This window comes from Epinephelus lanceolatus, chromosome 15 (assembly GCF_041903045.1).
Source record: "Epinephelus lanceolatus isolate andai-2023 chromosome 15, ASM4190304v1, whole genome shotgun sequence".
NCBI classification, from domain to species: domain Eukaryota; kingdom Metazoa; phylum Chordata; class Actinopteri; order Perciformes; family Serranidae; genus Epinephelus; species Epinephelus lanceolatus.
The window spans coordinates 36,562,940-36,584,736 of NC_135748.1; the positions used below are offsets into that span (position 1 = coordinate 36,562,940).

General features: G+C 43.2%; 1 protein-coding gene across 1 annotated transcript in view; it reads right to left on the minus strand.

The window, feature by feature from the left end:
* The window catches only part of arhgap5 (Rho GTPase activating protein 5), a 68,873-nt gene extending 47,901 nt beyond the window's left edge, over positions 1-20,972 (minus strand). Inside the window, exons 1-3 of the mRNA XM_033643597.2 lie at positions 20,711-20,972; positions 10,965-14,914; positions 8,586-8,739 (exon numbers count right to left, since the gene is read on the minus strand). Of these exons, the coding sequence (XP_033499488.1) occupies positions 8,586-8,739; positions 10,965-14,699 (3,889 nt within the window). The 5' untranslated portion in view covers positions 14,700-14,914; positions 20,711-20,972. The remainder of the gene's footprint in view (positions 1-8,585; positions 8,740-10,964; positions 14,915-20,710) is intronic.
* Between the last annotated feature and the right edge of the window lie 825 nt (positions 20,973-21,797).

The following is a 21,797-nucleotide window of genomic DNA, read 5'->3' on the forward strand; positions in this document are numbered from 1 at the left end:
AAATTTCTTGCAATAGCTCGTTGAGGAATGTTGTTCTTAAACTGTTCGACAATCAGCTCACGCATTTGTTCACTAAGTGGTGACCCTCGCCCCATCCTTGTTTGTGAATGACTGAGCATTTCAGGGAAGCTGCTTTTATACCCAATCATGGCACCCACCTGTTCCCAATTAGCCCGTTCACCTGTGGGATGTTCCAAATAAGTGTTTGATGAGCATTCCTCAACTTTCTCAGTCTTTTTTGCCACTTGTGCCAGCTTTTTTGAAACATGTTGCAGGCATCAAATTCCAAATGAGCTAATATTTGCAAAAAATTACAAAGTTTACCTGTTTGAACATTAAACATCTTGTCTTTGCAGTGTATTCAATTGAATATAGGTTGAAAAGGATTTGCAAATCATTGTATTCTGTTTTTATTTACGGTTTACACAACGTGCCAACTTCACTGGTTTTGGGTTTTGTAATAGAAAACCATTGTTTTTTGGCTGGTAAGTGAAGCAAAGCTAGCAGCCACTTGCATATTTTATCAGCATTTGGCTGGTAGCTAGTGCTAATTTCCAACCCCATATTGCACAAGCATTGGATAATAAACTGGACGACCACCATGTGTGCACAAGTTTTCAACAGGATATCAGAAACTGTAATATCCTTTCTTAAACTAAAACTTTGCCCCATTCAACCATGTGACCCTTTTTCTATATGTTGATCTGACAGAGCAGAAGACTCTAGCAAGAGAAGTGTGCTTTATGGTGAAGAGGAACTGGTGTGAAAGTGGGAAAGTGAAGTGCTGACTTGCTCCCTGTGCCACAAGGGGAATAAACATTCTGCTATACACCGTTCAGAGGCAACTGCAGAGCACAGTCGCTGTCCACGTTCAGGAGGCCAACCAAGTGGCCACCTAGTTGAGGTCAAGATATATAAACAAACTACATGATACATGCCCACCTTGACGCGAGAGAAAGAGTTAATCAAAGTCTGGAGCACGTCCCAAGACACCACTGTCGACGTCAGCAATGACATCAGTGAACTTATTGTCTGTACAGGAGCAACTGTATTCAAAACTACAGTTAAATCATTTTACAACCAGAAACCATGGATTACCAGAACCATCTTGAGACATGGACAAATGCCATGGATAAATATAAAGTGGCAGCATACAAATGTCAGAGGAGGCAAAAAACTACTGAATACAATGCACCAGTTAAACAGGCTGGCAGGATTACATTTCCCTGGAGTTGTACCTTGAATGATTTCACGTGACAAATAAATGATTGATTGTGTACTTGGATCAAACAAAGGATCTGGAATGGATCAGGCTTTACACTACTGGTACTAGGGGCGGGCTTGATTTTCTCATACCAGATTCATCATGGCTTGTTAATTGTCGAATGTATAAATTGACTATATCACGAACATCGAGTATAAATATATGTAGATTTTTTAGCCAGCAGCATTAGACTCACTTCTGCATTTTGGTTTTGTCCCTCTCACACACACCCCTCTGCCCATCCAGACCACTATTTTTAAGCCATACCGTCCAGGCCCAAATGGCATCAATTAATCACAAAAATGCCTGGATAAGTTCAGGAACATCCAAACACATCTGTGCCTACGTGACGATGAAAGAAATTAGAAATGATTAAAGACTATTCACCTTTTCTGCCCAGATAATGTTTCCTTACTTTACTTCAGCAGCCTTTCCTCAGCTTAGGTGTTACTTGTTTGCTTCCATCAGCTTACACTTAAGGATGTGTTATAAGCCGAGCTTGTGCTTACAGCGTTCCTGTACGCTCCCGTGTCCTCTATATCTAACCACCTATCCATGAGTATAACAAGAGGAAGGCAAGTACATGTGGAGGGATAAAAAGATCCTTAAAGCTTATCTGTCAGCTGAAGAAGAATCGGATACGGATATTCAAAGCAGGCATATGTTTGGCATTTTCTGAGGTAAGACAATAACACAATATGGATTTGTATCCCAGTTAATGCATCCCTATCTCACTCAGACACACAGCTTAGGCGTGTTTACAAATCTGGGTGCTCAGTTTTAATTTCAAACAGTGTTTTCAAGGCCACCCGTTCTTTTTCAGAAACCTTCAAGGCTTTGGTTCCTTTTTTCTTAAAATCCACAAACTTTAAGGGTTTGTACGGCCCTTGGGAAGCCTGTTAGTTGTATTATAATTAGAATGTGGTGACTGGAACGCACTAAAAATGATAACAAGCAGATCTCTCCCAACAGGAAACAGAGAGGCAGTGAGCTCAGAACAAACATCATCCTTATTTAATGGCGGCATTTTATCTCAGAGTTCTTTAGCACTTCTTTGACGCTGCACACTTAAAACAAAACTCTTGACACAGACGTACACTTAATTAGCTCGTTCCTGGAAAATGTCATGTTGCGTTCTCCCCATAAAACCTTAGAAAAATATAAGATCTGCATTAAATCCAGCAGGTTGGAAGAAGCTGACGCACCAGCCACAAGGCACAGTCTTATCACTTTCACAAACCCACCAAATAAAGGTCACACACACAATCACAGCTTCACATCTCAACACTTTCAGTCGCATTTACAGTCTCGCTCTGCCTCACACACACACACACACACACACACACACACACACACACACACACACACACACATACAAGTCACAGTTCTTCCTCTCACACTTTCTGGTTTGAAACCACAGACACCACAAATAGCTATCATCACCTCTCTGCCTGTGTGCCTCTCGGCTGGCAGCTTATTACATGTGGTTAAACCAAACCAACCAGCAGTCTGCCTCCTGCAGATTACCACTCCTTGCTAGATCCAGAAAAATAAAACACTGACCGAACTAAGCTTGTGGATTCCTCTATTGAATTTTTTGGTGTGGAAAAGAAACAATTAGCTGATTAATCCAGTAGTCTATCAACAAAAGATTAATCAGGAAGGATTTAATTACTGATAATTTATTGCTTAAGCAAAAATGCCCCAAATTAAAAGGTTTAAGCTTCTCAAATATGAGTATTTGCAGTTTTCTATGATAGTAAATTGAATGTATTTGGGTTTTGGCTTTTCAATATCTAATTTTGTTCTGGGAAATAATGAGGCATATTGTGATGTATTAAGACCAAACCATTAATAAATAAATAATCAGCATATTCACAGAGTGCTGCAGGGATGATGTTTTTTGCAGGACCTACGCAGAAGTTAACATCGCTTCTGTTCCCTCGACAAAAAGCCAATGGGATTTTTCTGTTGAGTTTTTCATTATTGCAGAAAATAAGCTTTGTGTTGAACAAAAGTTTGTGATACTTACATGTTCAGCAAGATAATAATAAGATGATTTCTGAAGTACAAATGCAATCATCAGAAGTCAAAAGCTAACATTAGAATATAAATGTACAACAACACAGTCGCATGACCTTGATGTCGCCACCACAACAAGGCTGTAACACTGTGTTGGATGTAATGATGTTCTGTAGTCTCATTTAGCCACTTGTTAGCAACCCCCTTTTTTATGACACATAAAACCTTCAAAATTACTGGTGTATTTTATGTCGTAGAACTAAACATGAAAATCTCTTTAGCTTGTGTTAACCACAGACCTTATTTCAGCCATCTAACCATTGAAAAAGTCATTGACTTCATGAACGAGAGAACCAGAGGTGCACAAATTTAAGGACTCATTACTGCAGCATTAATAATGAAAATAAAAGTTAATTGTCCTGTTTCTTTGATTTATTAATTAATCATTTAGCCTATCAAGTGTCCAGAACTGGTAAATAAATTACCATCACACAAGTCCCCAGTTGCTAGTTTTGTCCAACCAAGGCCCAAACCCAAGATATATTTAATTCAAAATAAAATAAAACAGAGATCAATACAGCTTCACATATATATCAAAATATCAAAATGTCCATTAATTTTCTATCGGTGAATGAAATGATCAATAGTTTCACCTAGAGCTGATACTTGAGTTTCAGTATAGATACTCAATGATGAGGCTTTTTTGATACGTTACTTTCGGAAATATAAGATAAAGTTTTCAAGAGACACCTTTATTATGTAATAAAAGAAACCAAATCTCTCAAATGTTAAATATTGTCTTAACACAAGAAGCTAGGCTGGGCGATATGGAGAAAGTCAAATACCATGTATTTGACCAAATATACTGATATCGATATTGTAGGGTTGATTATAGGATTGGGAACCATTCAGATTTGAACCGATACTGGTATCTGGAATTCGGTGCCTTTACCCAATGGTACCTTTTTTCAGTACTTTGCCTGCTCTGTAACAAAAATTAGATTTTTGGACAAGTTGCTGGGCTGACATAGTAGACTAACATGCAATTCTGCTCCTCTGCTCTTTTAAATCATACATAGAGCTAATCTGTCTGTCTGTCCGTCGGCTTGTGTGTGTGTGTGTGTGTGTAAGTGTGCACAGGTCTATATGTGGTTCTGCTTGTTTAGCAGAGCTACAAGGCTATTACTAAATAATACTGAAAAGAAAATAGACCAGACGCCGGAAACTATCCAAGCGGATCGGTGCTGTAGCAATACTTTTGGCTTGCTGGGAAGCCAATGGAGCGGCCGCTGAGCCCCATGGTGGGCTTCCCGGATTTGGGGAGTAATTCAGTTGGTACCCTTAAAAGTGCCAAGTTTGGTACCCAACCCTGGTTAACTTTTGGTGCTTTCACAAAATAATTACACAATGAGATTTTTGATAAATCATCAGCATTAATGTGGATATAATACTGCAACAGGCAGAGCAGTGTGGTAAGTTCAGAAAATTACATCCCTTTACTGTAATGCAGCCTCATATTACAATATCAATGTATTATCGATACACTGCCCCACTCTACAAGCAGCGGTACAAGAACTTTGCAGAGTAAAACAGTCGACCAAACTTTCTGCTAGATCACACTGACCCCTCAGTCAAAGAGCAGGGGTGGTTTTATTTTCCTCATACTAATAAAGTCTGAGTTTCTGCAGGTGACACCATAAAACAAATCCTTTGCTTTAAGTATTTTTCCAAAGATATAAACTCTCCTAACTGGGCCACCAAAGAGGGGAGGAGTGCTTTAACATTTTGACTTTCACCTCCAATTTAAATGACAAGTGTTTGTAGTGAGATGGAAAAACAACAACACAATATAGTAATGACGTTTTAATGGTTCCCATTGGGACAGTGTCTTTCCTCCCACACTGCTCAGAGGTCAGAGGTCGACTGGCGCAGCAGCACTGGAGCTGGCAAAGATTCTGTCTCTTATTTTAGCTTTAGACATTAGCAGGGTGGCTCTCTGCAGACAGAAGGGTTTGAACTCAGTTTTACCACTGAAGGAGGGTCTTTCTAACCACTGAGCTATCACGCCAACACCCACAATCGCTTACGACTCTGCATTGACAGGACGACCCCACCCTCTGAGCTATAAACTCAAATATGTTATACAGGCAGATTAAACCCCTACCAAGTGAAACAGTCTGTACATGAAGACCATCTAAATGCTTAACTTGACTTCCTGAGAGAGAAACAACCTGAAAGGTCTCATCAAGTTGTAAAAACTCTTAAATTGTCTGGATAAGAAGCACCTTATACAACAGCTGGGTTACCTTTTTTTTTTTTTTTTTTTTTTTTTTTTAAAGCACAAAGATGTTCTCGCTGTGTCTGGTGAGAAATGATATTCCAGAAAAAGAAGGAGAGGGGAAAAAGCTGTTAAATCCACCCAGCAGACCGTCTGGACTTAGAGGGTTTCACAGCACTAGCCATGAAATCTCCAATACACTACTGTCAGCTGGCAGGCGTCCGCACACACGCACATCCACACACATGCAGCGCTGGGATTAATCCTAAATTTGGTTGGCAGCCACCGACGGGCTCATGTAGATCCAGCTGAATATCAAAACATATTCGGAGGGGATTTTCAGGACGGGAATTAACAGCCCCAGAACGAAAAAGAGCTCAGACGCTACCTTCAAAAACAGAGGCGAACACTTACTGGTAGGAGCACAGGAAATACCTCTTTTTAACGTACATACTATACATTCGCTACACATATGGAGGAGGACGGAGGAGAGTAAAGTAATGAGACGTGCTTTCAGTCATGTGGCGAAGGGACTTTAATGTGGACAGCTGAGAGGTTCCTACATTCAGGTAGCCACAGTGGGTATGATTGCAAAACAACATCTAAATACCTTGAAGAGTCATTCTCTTACTTTCACAATAGCAGCGCCTATCCTGAACTGAGCAAACAATAAAAAAAACTTAAGATAAGTGCATGAGCCAAGACTGTCCCCCACTGAACACACAAACACGCAGCAGCAAAAACCCAACAGGAAACATTACGTCATTAGATATTTTAGAGCATCTGACTGGGGGAAAAGTTACTTTGAGGTCTTTCAGCAAGAGACACTTTTGCTTCTTAGAGCTTATTCAAAGGCACTAAACACGGAAAAGAGTACTGGACCATGTGTAAATACATTATGCAACAAACTCATACAATATTAAATATGTTTAAAATATTCATTTCAGTGGTCGGAGGGAAAAAAACTAACAGTTTGGGTAGCTGCTTGGGTCTTTAATAGGCAGAGAGGAAGCTGTAATGTGTGGAGCAAGGCATTCAAAACAGGCTGGGTTGACGGTTTGAATCTCACTGCAGTCATGCATGAAGAATATAAACAGCCACAGACACTGGATAAAGTGTCCACCACACAAAGTATAAATATCTATCGGACTGATCCATGACTTCACTGAGGAATCTCTCAAACTTCGGGGGAAGTCTTCCATGTAACAGCTGGGCAGGAGGCCAACACATATCCAGAATGCACTGTGTCACCAGTTGGAGCTACACATGTCCAAACAGGCTGTGGGTCCTTCCTATTTTAAACATTTATTCATCCAGAATAAGAACTGCTCCTCTGATACAACCACCAACTCCTGCAGTTGGCTAATTGAGCAGTTTAAACGGAGCTGACGGGGCCTGAGAGCCTTGCTCAAGGGCCCTAGAGTAGAAAAGTGGTTTCTCATTGACATTTCCAACTAGGGAAGGAGCTGTACATGTATTCGTTGCAAACCGTTCAGTACAGGATGTTCAGTTAGTCTGTACTTCAGTTCTGATTTCCAGCTTTATTTTGCGGCTACGTTCTAAAACCAGCCGCCAGTGATTTGACCAGCTGAGTTGAAGGTGACACCATCAGCTGTCTTGAGTCGAGCTCAGACCGGCAAGTTCACTTTGCTACAACTTTCCTCGTTGCAAATCTTTGGTCTGAACTGGGCTTAATGTATTTTTTTTTTTCCTATTGGCAATATGCCAGTGCTTAAATGCCTCATTTCTTACAATAAGAATTACGGCTGATGAGACATGGTTGAATGTCAACATTTTTCAGAATAAATTTATATTTTCTGCTTTTTTTGTCTTCCCTGCTGTACTGAAAACCTACCAAAACATGACCCCCAAACTGGGGTACACACTGACGCATTAATTGTGTACTCATACACCCCTATCTCCAACTCACTATCAACATCCTTTTCATGCAAACCAAAGTGCAGTGATGTGCTTGAAGTTTTCCCTAAAGTTATAAGTTTTGTTCAGAGTTTTTCAAAACTTTGACCTTGAACTTGATTTGAGCGAACAACCTTTGACCCTTAGGCTGGCTGATGGGAGGGAGTAACAGTATAACTGGCAGCTCAGACTATTAGATAGGATTCCACCAAACAACTGCTTCCATTACTGAAAAACTGACCTAACACAATCACAATTTTCTAGAGCCCAAATTCATTCAAATTGCTTGTTTTATGCCATTATAAGTCCAAAATCCCAAATATGAAATTTAAAATGAGACAGAACAAAGTAAAGCTGCAAATCCTCACATTGTAGAGGCTGGAACCACCAAATATCTGGCATTTTTACTGTTATATACAACACAAAAATTATCTAATAACCCAGAGATTCATCAGGCACTAAACTTTTTCCTACATGTTCTTACAGGTATCTCATTTCTCTGCTCCTGTCTTAAGTACGGCTGATTGATGGATGGCACATACTTGTGTAAATCTCTCCACTGCTATTCCTTAATCAGTTTTTTTATCTCGGTAATCTTTTACCATCTTATTTTGTAATCATTCCAGCAGTGCTTTGGCAACACATCAAATGCCGTGCCAATAAAGCTCATTGAATTGAAATTGACTTGTATTGACTGGCAGCCTGGCAGGCTGGCTGACAGACCAGACAAAACATGTTGTGTGGATGATATCAGAGCCGGGAAGTGAATCTTCTTAGAATTTAGATTCATGTGTTTCCCCCTCCTACTTAAAATGCCCCCCTCTTCCTCTCCTATCTCTCTATCCCTCCTTCGCCTGCTCAATAACTCATTTGGAAAGACATGAGAGGCATTTTCACAGCAAATAACCACAAAGCTTTTGCATGTAAGAACAAACCAGCTGTACCTTGCAAGAGTTACAAAATACCAGAGAGAGCCTGGTTGCACCTGAACGCACAGGCAGAAGACAACGAGAAAGATAAAAGGAAAATAAAAAACAACAACAGAGGAGAAGAGTGGGATAGGACAAAGACAGGGAGAGAAACTGATGGAAACGCATGACTCACCTGTGCGCTCGATGTAGTCGACACATTTGTCGATGAAGAGTGGGATGGGTCGGTCCGGGGTCACCAAGTTCTGCAGGGGAACGCCAAAGTAGTTGCTCTCCCAGGTTCTCCGGGTGGGGGGGTACAGAGGCTTGGGGGGCTTTGTAGATCTTGGCTATAAAGGGGGGAGCGAAAGAATAACAAGAGGGATGAGATGATAAGAACCACGACAAATGGAGTGAAAGACGGAAAGAGCAAGAATGATTGAGGGTATAAGATTGGTAAGAGATGTTATAAAGGAGGTAAGAAAAGGAAGGAACAAAGGGAGATGACAAAGGAGGAAGGATGGGAGGGGAAAGGGGGATGGAAAAGAGGAAGAGAGATTGGAGAACAGGTAGAGAAAAGAAGAACAAGAGTATACAAAGAAAAGCAGAGGGAAAGAAGGGAGAAGAAAATGAGGAAATAGGCGAGAAGGAAAGGGGAAGTCAATATACAGAAACAGGAAATTGCAGGTTTAAAGCAAAGATTAAGGGAAAAAAACGAGGAAAGAAGTCAAATAGTATAGTAGAGAACATACAAGAGTAGGTAGGGACGATAATAAGGGATGGGAAGAAAGATAAAGGGAGACATGGGGACGTCAAGGAAAAACAAGTTTTAAAGAAAAAAGGAAGAGCGTGAGTAGAAAGGAATGAAAAAGAAGAGGGAATTGAGGAAAACACACAAGGGAGAGCAGAAATGGAGAGATGGTGATGAGACGGCAGAAGATAGAGACGGAGAAGAAGAGGAGTAGGAGGGCAATCGGGGAATAGATCAGACAGAAAGTTAGTGGGATGAAGGGAGAGAGGGGGAAGTAGCAGAGGGACGTTCATGTGGAGGAAGACAAAAAAAGAAAGAAGACAACAACAGACACAACCGTTATTCAAGACCGAAGCTGGGACGAGTAACGAGGTGCTGAGGTGGCTTTGATTTCCCACACTCCTCTGCTCTTCAAAGTGTTGTCATGCCTACAGCAGTTCGGGCTCCTCTCTAATTGGCCGGGACGGCGACTAAACACCTTCCATTTTGTACCTTGTGGTTCTCCTCTCGCTCTCCTCTCTGATTATCAAAGACAGTTTGAATGTTCCAACAATGCCCCGCATTCACGACGCCCATGTAGCGCCGGCGGCTGTTTCTATACTGATTTGCACACTATTATCTGATTCGTGCCAGCATGCCCGCTCGCATGCGTGCGCGTGTGTGTTTGTCAAAGTCCAATTGTGTATTTGTGCTCGGGCTGCGGGAAACTGACAAATCGTGCATGCTGTGATTATTTTGCTTGACGCTGCAATTGCTAAACAGCAGTACTGCCAACAGCCAGATTTGTTGTTATTACATTTTTCAAGTGACTACAAACATTTTAATCAAAATCAGATGTTGCTGCTTAAAATATGCAGTATTTGAAATGATACAAGTTTCACCAGGCTCAATTTAAGGTATAAAAACTGGCTGAGAGGAAAATATTAAGGATCCATTTTGAGCACTGACTGGGGTAGCTCACATTGCCATTTTAGATCTCATATATGAATCTCTAACATGAATGTACATGTAAGTAATGTTTTAGGAGTTGGTGCATGAGCATGTGTGGGGGTGTGTGCATGCGCTGTATGCTAATGTGTGCTTTTAACTGCATTTTTAACAGCTATGTGATTAGCGCCAACATTTTTCTTCATTTGCACATCTTTTTTTTACAGGAGAGTGCTAGCTTAATTGCCACACATGTATGCAAACAGTATTTGTCTGAGATGATAGTGGCTGCATCAAATGCTCTTGCTTATATATTCATGTCTGTGCCCAGCTGTCTCAGACAAGCCTTTAGAGAGCTGGTGTAAAGGATAAGCAGGCATCTTATCACAGATGCGGCCTCTGCTTCGAGATTATACACACAGAGCCCTACTGTCTTTAACAGTGTGCCTTTTATCAATCTTTTTATTGGTTGTCTGGGGCCTGCTAGGTGGGGAGGCTCATAAACCATTTCAGCGGTGGGGCAGATCAATCAATTATCAAATTAGTTTATTCCCACCACAAGTCCCGGGCCTATTAAAAACAGAAATCTGCTCATATCTCACACCCACACACTTATGCTCACACACTGCTGTACACAATCTCTTCTGCTCTCATTCACATACACACTCTTTCACTCTCTTGTATTCAAGGCACTGAAGCTCTCTTTCAGTCACTTGGAAAAAAAAAAGACAAGAAAGCTTTGGCTCAGTGTCTTGGAGGCTATAATATCTTTACTGTCTTTCTGTCTGTCTTTTGTTGCTCTATGAAAAGGACTTTCGCACTATCCTGTTTTCTAAAAGCAGACGCTGAAATTGACCCGACATTAAAATGCTGCACAAGTCACATTCACAGACTCACCTTCTTCGGCTCCTTTGGTGTCTTGGGCGTCTTCTTCTTCTTCATCTTCTTGTCCTCCTGTTCAGGGTCGGAGGTGATGGCAGGGTTATCTATGCCACCCTTCCAGGGGTCAGCAGGGGAGAGCAGCGGGTCCTCCTCGCTGCCCCGGTGGGCTCTTCCCTTTTTCTTTTTCTGCGTAGCAGGGCCCGACTCCTCCCCGTCGCTGTCAGAGTGGAATCGTCTTTGGTAGGCCTTTGTCTTGCTGAACAGGATTTTAGAACGATGTTTGTATTTTGACGGCCGCCGTCCAGCCTGAGACTTTCTGTCAAACCCATTCTCCTCTTCTCCTCCTCCGTGGAGGCCATGCAACCCACCGAAGGAATTTCTTATTTTGACTAGACGGCTATGTGTGTCATCGGGCACAGCATATATGTCATCATTGTGGAAACCCCTGGACCTTAGCAAGGTGTCCACAGGGTCTGCATAGTTTTCTGACGCCTCCACATCCTCACTGTGCGTCATTGGGCCACGTGGCATCCTACGGTTGCTTCGCATGCCAGCCTCAATAGTTTTGAGCAGGTTGGGGTCCAGCTTTTTGACATTTGGTTTGGGGAGCACTGGTTTGGGCCGGACAGGTGGAGGCACTTTGTGATTGCGTTCATGGTCTCCAACAGGTGTGCTATGGACTGGGTACTCATTGCCCTCTAGGTCGATGCGGTACTTGGCCCGCTCGCTGGGTGTGGGGAGAAGCTGAACATCATCACCTATTGGACTGTAAGGTGGGGGAGCCTCATTATCATCATCCGATTCTGGGTAATAAGTGTTATACGCCGGGGAATGGCTGTGGGGTGAGGTGGGGAAGACGTCCTCACTGGCGCCAGTGGTGCACTCCCGTGATGAGCTGTCAAACAGGAAGGAACTCTCAATGTTAGGCTTTTTCTCCAGCACTTCATTGAAAAAGGGTGTAAAAACTTCTGTCTGTCGATGATACTGTGACAGTGAGTAGAGTGCAGTGAACTTGGCAGCGATCTCTGTGGCAATGTGCTCTCCCTCCGTCATCAGCTCCTTGATGGCATCATTCTCAAAGAAGTCTGCCTGGCTATCTGTAATCGCCACCATCTGGACGGGGATCACATCCTGGACTTCAGCCAAGAACGCCCGCAGGGTCGCCATAGAAGCCTTGCGTTTAGCAGAGTATACCAAAATGTAGCCGTGCACCAGCTCATCTTTGCGGACACCAATAGCAGTGTGGTAGGACAGGACAGTGACCTGGATCCTCCTCCTGCTGTCCCCGATGATCTTGTCTAGGATCAGTGTGTTGCTCTGGCCTGGCTGCCCTGCGCTACAGCAGTGTGAGTCGAGGAAAGGCGAGAGGATGAGGTCAACGCTGAAAGGATCCCAGCACATGGCGCACATGACTATCCTAAGGTCTGTCTCTGACATGTCTTTGATAGAGGGCAGTGGGGCCAAGACATCAAAGTTATGCTTTAGCCCCTCCAGCACTGCTCGGAGACCTTGCTTAATTTGGAACTCTGTGAATTTACGTGGAAAGGCCCCGGAGGGGATGTCGACAAAGGTACACTGCAACTTGTTTGCCAGCTGTTGGCCCTGGTGCCTCAGGATAGGTATGTTTTTGCAAACACTGTCCCTCTGATTAGCCAGGATTAGAATGAATGGTAGTGGCTGAGCAAACCTATCTCTCCTGCTCTGTGCTATCTCCGCTCTGATCCTGCCTATGCAATCTCCAATACAGTTAAGAGACTCTATGGAGTTGAATACACAAAAGCAGCCATGTGGCTTGAAGGTGGTGACCCACGTGTGGCTGAAGAGCAGTGTGGAGTTGACATCCACCGGAAGCAGCTCCAGTTCATAAATTTTACCATCCAGGGTGTACTCATCATCTGTGGACTGAGCTCGGATCTCATTGGCTAGTTCCTGTGAGAGACCCTCCCTTCCCAGGAGGCAGAGGTTGATCTTATCGATGTTGGCACTGTTATAGTAGAGATTAGAGCGTCCGTGGTCAAGCTGCACCAGCCTGTTTGCTAAAACCTGTTCCACTTTCAGATCCACACAGTTCTGCCCACTCAGGCATGTCTCCTTGGTGGGATGGTAAACAAACCCAATGTGTTTGAGGAGGAGGGACTCTCTATCTGGGGCAAGTTTCTGCAGTGCTCTGTATCTGGGCTCCTCATTCAGCACACTGTGAATTTCGCTCATCTTGTCGCAGCTGGGGGTGGCATTCAGATCCAGGTCATAGAATAGCTCAGCATGCTCAAAAAGCATTTCCTGAAAATCCTCTTTGGCCCTTTCAACTATTTCCTGCTGGTGTCTACAATAAACATCCCTTCTATCTGATTCTGTGATGTACTTGTAGGCCTCATCCTCCATGACAAAGCACATGACTTCCTCCCAAGGCTGTCCTGCACTGATAAAATGAACCCTCTCTAGCGTCTTCTTGAACCTGTCTTTCATCTCCACCCTTCTCTTCTCAGATAACAAGTGCTGGACGTGGTTGTGGTAAATTCTCTCACCGTCAGGTGTGTCGAGGAGGTCAAAGGGTATCCTGCGGTCACTGATGTCGATGTGGTCCGTCTCATCCCATGGGGTTTGTTCCAGAACCACAAACCAGTACTGGAAATCAGGCCGGTTGCGGATCACACTCTGCGCCTCAGGCCATGAGAGGTGTTCAACTTCCTCCAGGTTATTTAGGAGGTTATTAAGGGTTTTCGGTAATGTTGTCAGGTACTCTTCCCTCCTCCTCTTGATGTGCTCTTGCTTCAGTTGTGCAATGTGCTTTGTGAACATGTTGCGTGCTTTCCTGGAGCCCTCCAAGGTGATGAACTCGTCATAGTCAGGCTGGCCCTTCATATTATTGATCACTGTTTTCCACGTGGTGTGGTAATCTCTAACCGTGTGCACCATCAATTTCTCAAATCTATCTGTTACTGCAGCAACATGCTGCCGTTGGACTTTATAGGCCTCAAGGTATGGCACAGTTTTTGGCTTCCCCCTTGCTTTATCCAGCTGCTGGATGAGTGTGTTGAAGCAGACCTCTGTGTTGACATTGGAGCGTGCTGATGTCTCAATTAGCAGCAGGTTCTTCTTGCTAGCAACAAAGGCCTGCAGGTCCCTCAGATGCTGGTCCACACACTCATCACATTTTGTGGCAGCAACGACAATGGGCTTCTTTGACTTGACGATTTGGGAGTAGAGGCTGTTGACAAACTTCATTTGGTCATCAAACTTCCTGTTGCATCCCTTGCTAACATCGATACAGAGCACAAAGCCGTCGATGTTCAGCTTTCCATCCGGCATCTGCTTCTGGTCAAAGTCCTGCTCCAAGCCCAGCTGGTCCGTACAGATGTACATAAGCTTCTCTGCAGACTGGAGCTTGGTTGCTGCCGCCCGTTTGGTATACGGCTGCAGGTTCGTACTCCGATGCGGAAGAAACGTCTGGTCATCAATGAACTCTGTTTGTTCAATGATTTGTATTTTACAGTCCAACCCATCGTCCCCTCGATGGGACACCTCCCCCCAGTACAGGAAGTGGTCATTGTTAACCACACGTCCCCCAAAGTCTATTGTGCTCAGCACTGAGGTGTGCTCCGAGTAGTAGCTGTCCGCATTAGGACGAACATATCTGTTGCATAGGCAGGACTTGCCAACGCCACAATTTCCCTTCTCTTTCTCTGTCCCCGAGAGGCCAACCACACTGACGGCGAATGTCGGGGGGCGCGCATCCTTGTTCTTGGCCATTATATCCCCCCGCTCATCGCTAACTTGGTCACTTCCAGGAAAAAAGGTCAAGATATCATTCCAGTTCAGCTTGTCAGTGGTACAGAGGCACAGTCATCCTGATTTTCCCTTGGTAGTGGCGAATCCCCGTCCAACTCAATGTATCTCTCTCAGTTTCTATCCTGGGTCTTCTTTAAGCTGGGATAGAACAGCCGGCTTCTCCTTTTATCACCTGCCTGCAAGACATGGAATTTACAATTAGGGAGAGATAAAGGCAAAACAAACAAAAACATGTTGGCACTGAGTTGTCCTTAGAGCACTTCCGTCTCCTTATCACAAACAATATAATTAGCTTTTTGTATCTCACTATATCCCCCTGGAACATACATGTACATGTATATGCGGTATGGTGATTTTAAACAACAAATCAAACATGTTAATCTGGCATTAGACTGAGTTATCAGTCAATTAGACAAAGTACACATTATCACACTTGTGCAGGACAAAATAATCCCTCCTAAATGGTAAAGCTTAATAAAAGGTTTTTGATCGGCCTTTCATGTTTTAATAATAAAATGCCCTGGCGTTAACACACCACCATAATAGCTTTATAATATGAAAATGTGATGAAAAAGCCTCCTGCATTTTTGAAAACCCTGTGGAAAATTTGTTTTACAAACTGCAATATCAAAATGGACTTTTGAGAAGACAAAAACCCAAAGTGTGACAGCACATCTTACATAAGAGAAAGGGAGAATAATTCAATCATGGGCCGTGCTCAGCAATGTCACTTTTCCCCTCACAGAGAAAAAGAAGTGCTTTCAACCAATTTGTGCCGAGGCAGGATAAAAATGGCATGCAACTCCAGCCCTTTGACAGCCACTGACCTAGAAATGATTTGCTTCGCTGTGAGAATGAAACAGAGAAATAAATCAGTTCACAGATTTGTTATCATCATCGGCATAACCTACAGCTACATGATTAGGGCTAAACGTATAATCCTGATTATTTTGCCTGTCATTCTCTTAATGCATTTTGCCTGACATTCTGGTTATGATTATAAATCCTAATTGGTAGTCTTGATCATCTGTGGGATGAAATTATTTTGCTGTGTCCACCTTATCTATTCAATGTTAACAACAAGGTGAAATAAATTGTTCCACTCCTGACAATACTGATTTTCAGAAAAAAAAAAAAAAACAGATTGTGAAACTAAAAATGTGGCGAGTGCATCTGGTGGACCGCACAACCTTTCTATCATTATTATCTGGGATTGCCACAGTCAAATAAGCCTGAACCCTTCCATGACCTAACTAGAGTCTGATAACTGATAACTGCAGAGAGAATTGCAGTCATTGTTGTGTTTTACAGAACGATGGCAATCAGCCAGTGAATTTGCCTGCGTGAGCTGGAACCACTAGCTGCAGCACAGCGGCATGCTGAGCCTGAGAAACTGCACCAGAGTAGGAATTCAGCCCAGTGAGACAGCGCAATGAGGTTTCCCCTGACTGTTTATGGAGGCCAAGGTGATGATGTCACCTGTGTGGGGGTTTTGTGCAAGGAAATTAGACTTTTCTGAGTTCGGCAGAGCTGCAGCAACCTGAAGAAACATGCAGGGAAATTTAATCAGAAGTCCCAAACCAGGAGGATACATGGATGTTACTCACTGAATTCAATTATCTAACATATAAAAGAGGTCACACAACCAGTTTTCCTATTTGTCAGACTACACAGTTGTGCGTAACCTAAGGGTAAACCAGGGGAACAAATACCTGCAGGAAATGTGCCATAAATGTTAAGTCAGCTGATCTGTCAAATTGGGCGCCTCCAACCAGGAGCTCCTTGTCCCTCAAACACACCCAGGACATAAAATGATGTCAGAAAGCACACGCACAAGCAAGTCTGTCAGGTTTACAAATGTAACCACTAGCCCCTGAAACAGCTCCTGTGCTGCTACATGTGCCACACCTGACTGCAGCAGGCAGCCGGGGAGAAGGGTTTCCGAGCTTATGAACGGCAGGTGAAGCACTACACGTGCACGTACACTTTGAGGTGGCACTCATGCCTGCAAGCAAGGGATTTCCATTACTGACTGACTCCTGACCAGGAAAAAGGGCCTTCACAAATTAGCAAAGTCCAAGTGATGTATACAGACTTCTTCTGTAGTCTAACCAACAGCAAACTAACCCTGAATATTACATTTCTGATATTAAACCGCATAAAACAAGCCACTATTCTCACTGGTGATACTGCAACTAGAAAACATTTGGCATCATTACTTGGCAATACACTAAGACCATCAATTACAACAATTGAAATCTATTAATTTCCTGTTGATCGACTAACCAACTGATTATTACAGCCCTACATTGCTCCCCCTGATTGCCATCCAAACCACAGTGTTTGAGCAGATCAGCCACCCAAATCCAAACATCTGCTTTGCATTTTTGTCCACCAATATCAAAGTCTACATTCACTCTGCTGTCAACACAAGACTCATGGATAAATGTTAACATGTATGAAGAGAGGAGTGGCAGCAGTGCTATTCAGTTAGCTGTGTGCTGCAGACACCTGGATGGAGCCTGTGACGGTCTTATTACTGCAAAACATTACAGATGAAAGTGCGTTTGTGCTGCACTAATAGCTAAAAGTAGCCCTGTGCATCATGATTAGTCTATTCACGATGAGGCTGCAGGGGGGATTAAGGAATCACTTGGCAAGCTGGTTTTAGAGATGACTAAATGCTGTTAAGTCTAAAACAGCAGAACATACTGCCAAGGATGGAAGACCTTTTAAAGCTACACCCGGTTGTATTTTCTAAGGTAAAATAAACTTATTTTATTAGCCACAGTCACAAAGCAGGGCTCCAACAGAGAAGAGGGTCCCATCGACTTTAAATGAGGCACCACTGACTTATTATGTTTCCCCCAAAAGAATGTCTGATCTCGTGTACAGACAACTCTCCTCCCACAGGAAGAGATGAATCAAAACTTAGCACAAAAATCCAAACTGCCTCCTATTAAGCAAAGAGTGGGCTCTGCGGCCAGAGAAAAATGGACTCCAACATTACAACCTCTCCCCTCCTCTCCTCTTAGTATGAATTATGACAGACTAGCCAGGGCTGACCCCACCTCACAGGATTTCTGGGTGCTCACTATTACCTGTCACTGCCATTTTTCAGCTGCTGGCACACAAAGTTGTGTAATGCGGTTTTAAATGTCAGCTACCTAATCATCAGAGGAACTACAGTGGTGATTCCAAGAAACAAAACATAACCAGAAACTACAAAAACTTTCTGAAATGAAATGAAATAGTCAGTCTGCTTCAAGCATGTAATAAGAAGTTAGACCATCTTATTATCAGGGGAATGTGAATAATTTTGCCGTGATGAGACATAGCGGTGACATTTTCTTCATTTTCTCACTGCTCTTCATTTTGGATTCACTGTGCAATTCCTCCACAAAACATCTTTGTTGCTGCCAGTTATAACAAAGCTTTGATTACATCATGACTTCAATTTAAAACTATGTGAAAAGCACCGGGCTGGTGCTTCTCGGAAATGTATTTCCTTTTAAAAGAACCTTAGACGCTTTAAAGCACAAAGCTCCAGCGTCAGGTCCAGACCTGCAGTCGGGTATCACTCATCTGACTTCCCCTTCCCGAGGTGTCGATGATGTAAGAACAACAGTTTATAGGCCAACTGACACGATCAACCCCAGCATCACTCAGAGAGGAGGTTGTTGGTACAAATGCCCTTGTGTGGTTTGTTTAAGCTGATACCAATATTGAATATTTCCCACCATATTAGCATATGCCAATACCAATATGCATTTTCATCCTGGGCTTAAAGCAGATGCGGGTAAAAAGCTTTTCAGACCTGCCTGTCTGCAACAAGGCAAATCAGCTGGTCAAGAGTAGAGCTGGGCAGTATCACCATATATCAGTATCGTGATATGAGACTAGATTTTGTCTTGGATTTGGATATCATGATACTGAAAGTATCTTCACCCACTCAGTCATTATCTTAACATCAGGGCTCAGCAATAAGGATATGAGGATTACTCGCACAAGTACAATGCCATATTGGGCTTGTAAATCTAGCAAGTCACATACACGATCAGGCACACCAACTATGTATTGCGCAAGTTTGTCACAAGTTTGAGAGCAATGCAGATAAACAGGATCATTTTTCATTTACTTAAAGATGCAACATGACAATTAACTTTAAGTCTTTGTTATTATTTTAGCCCTGCGATAGACCGGTCAAGGGTGTACCCCGCCTCTCGCCCAGTGTCAGCTGGGATAGGCTCCAGTTCCCCTGCGACCCCTAACAGGATAAGCAGTTACAGAGAATGAATGAGTGAAAATAAATACAACAATGTGTAATGGGGCAAGTAGATTTTTGACCCATTTGCCCAACCGGCCGACAAGGCAAGTGAAAACAAACACTGAACCCTACACATTACTGATGAACATTTATCAAACATCTAATTATATAAATGATTTTCTCCACATTGCCCAATCGTAGTCATGAGAACAATAAACTAAATGCAAAATATTCTCTTTCACATTATCTGGATGGGAAATGTGATGCCTATGGACAACAGCAGCCACAATGATGCATTAAAATAATGTTCCCAAACAACATTTGCTACCTTCATAAAATTCCCAGCATGACAGCTGATGGTACTATCCAGCTCAATATTATTAACAGCTTTCCTCCACACACAAAAACCGCTAAACAGACTGACTGTGATGATAATGATAAACACAGAGTCCAACCAAATCATTCATAGAGACCTTGGAGATGCTAAAACAAGATGATAGTGGAGTCAAACAAGAAGCTATATGAACTGGGTCCCATTATAACAACTGCTGCAAATGAGAAATGATGAGTACACTGCAAAGGGCTGGAGAAACACCACCAGGATGCCTCATTAGATAAAAAGCCGGACCATCCCTTTAATGAGAGTTTGGGTAAAGGGCAGAGGGCGCTGCAGCAGTCCGAGGCGATGCAAATGGCATGCAGAGCTGCAGCAGGACAAACCCACACTGAGCTGCTGCTGCACACTGAATAAAAGGAGTTATTAAAGCTGCTAATGACAAAGTGTGGTCACAACTTCTCATCAGAGCTGAGACATTCAGAGACACCCTGATTAATGTCGGAAAATTCAATGATAGGAACCAGTGGCACTCGATCTGACCCTCCATCCACCCATCCCCGATGCTAATGTTAGCGATTAGCAGCACATTAACGTTGGAAACTAGCAAACCAGAAACTTCTACATGAAGTCGCAATAGGTTGAAAAGAAACTGGGATGGGAGATAAAAGCTGGCACAGTGTGGAGGCTCTAAACTCGGGTGTCAGTGCAGCTGAGATGAGATGTGAATTTTCCTTTTATTTCCAAAGTAATTTTCCGTTTGAGCCCGTTTGTTACGTTGAAATTAAACCAATTTAAAAGGCTGAATATCATGTAAAACACCAAACTCTGCTTCTAAATGGGCTCACCCGGGTAATGAGAGTGAGTAATGGGAGTTACCGTCACGGTTAATGAGTTAGTTAAGCTTAAATTAAAACCAACAGACGTTTATGTTAATGCGTCAATGCACCGTAGCTAACATTCGCAACCACCGGATTTGATACGGCGGTTATTAATTCCTCCAGGGAACAGGACATGAAACCCGGCTCGGCCTGGCTCGGCTTGGCCCTGATACTACAGGAGGAAAAAAACCCACCTTTCCAATCCCGATTAGCTAACATTAGCCGAGCTGTGTTAGCCTCGCATGCCAAAAGGGGGTGAGGGATAGTTAGCTAGCTAGCGTTAGCAACAGCAAACCAAGGCTAACGTTGGGAGTAAAGCGGTTTAAAATCACACCCTGTGTTTGATTCAACAGCCCACACTCGTATTACCAGCCCCGTTTCTTTAAATCCGAAACACTGCAGTTTTAAGGCCAGGTTTCGCCCCCAGAAAAGAGTGCTAGCAAAGCTAATGAAGTCCCCAATCCCAGTCCAAATACATTCCCCTACCCACCTAATAACATGGTCGCTCCCAGATCCACATACCACGGAAAAGAGGAGAAAGCATTCCCACATTACAAGGCAAAAAACTCCTGGTTACAATCCACAATCTGCGGCCGGTAGTGTCCTCCGACAAGATCCCAAGTTGGCTTCAGTTGACGGTGTAGTCCTGTATACTTCCAAACGGCCAGTTAGCCTGTATTTTTAGTGTATTTCGGTGTTGTTAGTGTGGTATGCGCTGTAAGCCGAAACCTGCTCCTCTGTGCTCCCTCCCCTCTCAGCAGCACTGCCAGGCAGTAATGGCGACTCTCTCTCTCCTCCACTCCCCTCGCTCTGTGTCTATGTGGCTCTGCCTCTTCATTCAGCCTCTATCTCTCCCTCCTCATCTACATCTGTCTGTCTTTAATGTCATATTCATATAATGTGGGATTATATATAAAGTAATTTCACTGCTGGTAGTAGTTGTAATAGTATAATCATTTAAAAGGGTGAAAATGGTATAAAAAGTGGCAATATATGTAAAGCCATTTTATTACTTCATTATAGAAATAGCAGTATCTTTATCAAAAAATTCCCAAAGGGCCTCCACAAGTTCACAGAGACATAATTCATGTCAAGTTTTTGCTAAAAGCAGAACCAGAGTAAACCACTAGGGGGCCCCACTGCCCCAGGGATACTAGCTGTGTCTCAATTCAGGTGCTGCAGCCTGGAAATCCAGAGTTCTCGCTGGAGCACAATTTGAATTTGCTCAGCGAGTCACTCTGGCAATCAGTGAAGATGCTCATTATCTATGCTCCTGGAGCCGAGCTGCACCAATCACATCGGTGTATCTGATATAGGCGGGCCAGAGGCGAGCTAAACAGATGACGACAGCGCTGCGACAACGAAGTCTGGAATCAGTCAGTAAACATTGCAAGATGGCTACGGATGAACACCAGTTGTTTGAAACGGCTTGGGCCACAACAATGAACGAGTTAGACTTGGCTTTTTCTCTAAAAGAGGAACAGAAGACGGCGCTCGAGTCTTTCCTTTGCGAGAAGGACGTTTTTGCTGTTTTGCTGACCGGATACGGCAAGAGTCTAATCTACTAGTTAGCTCCA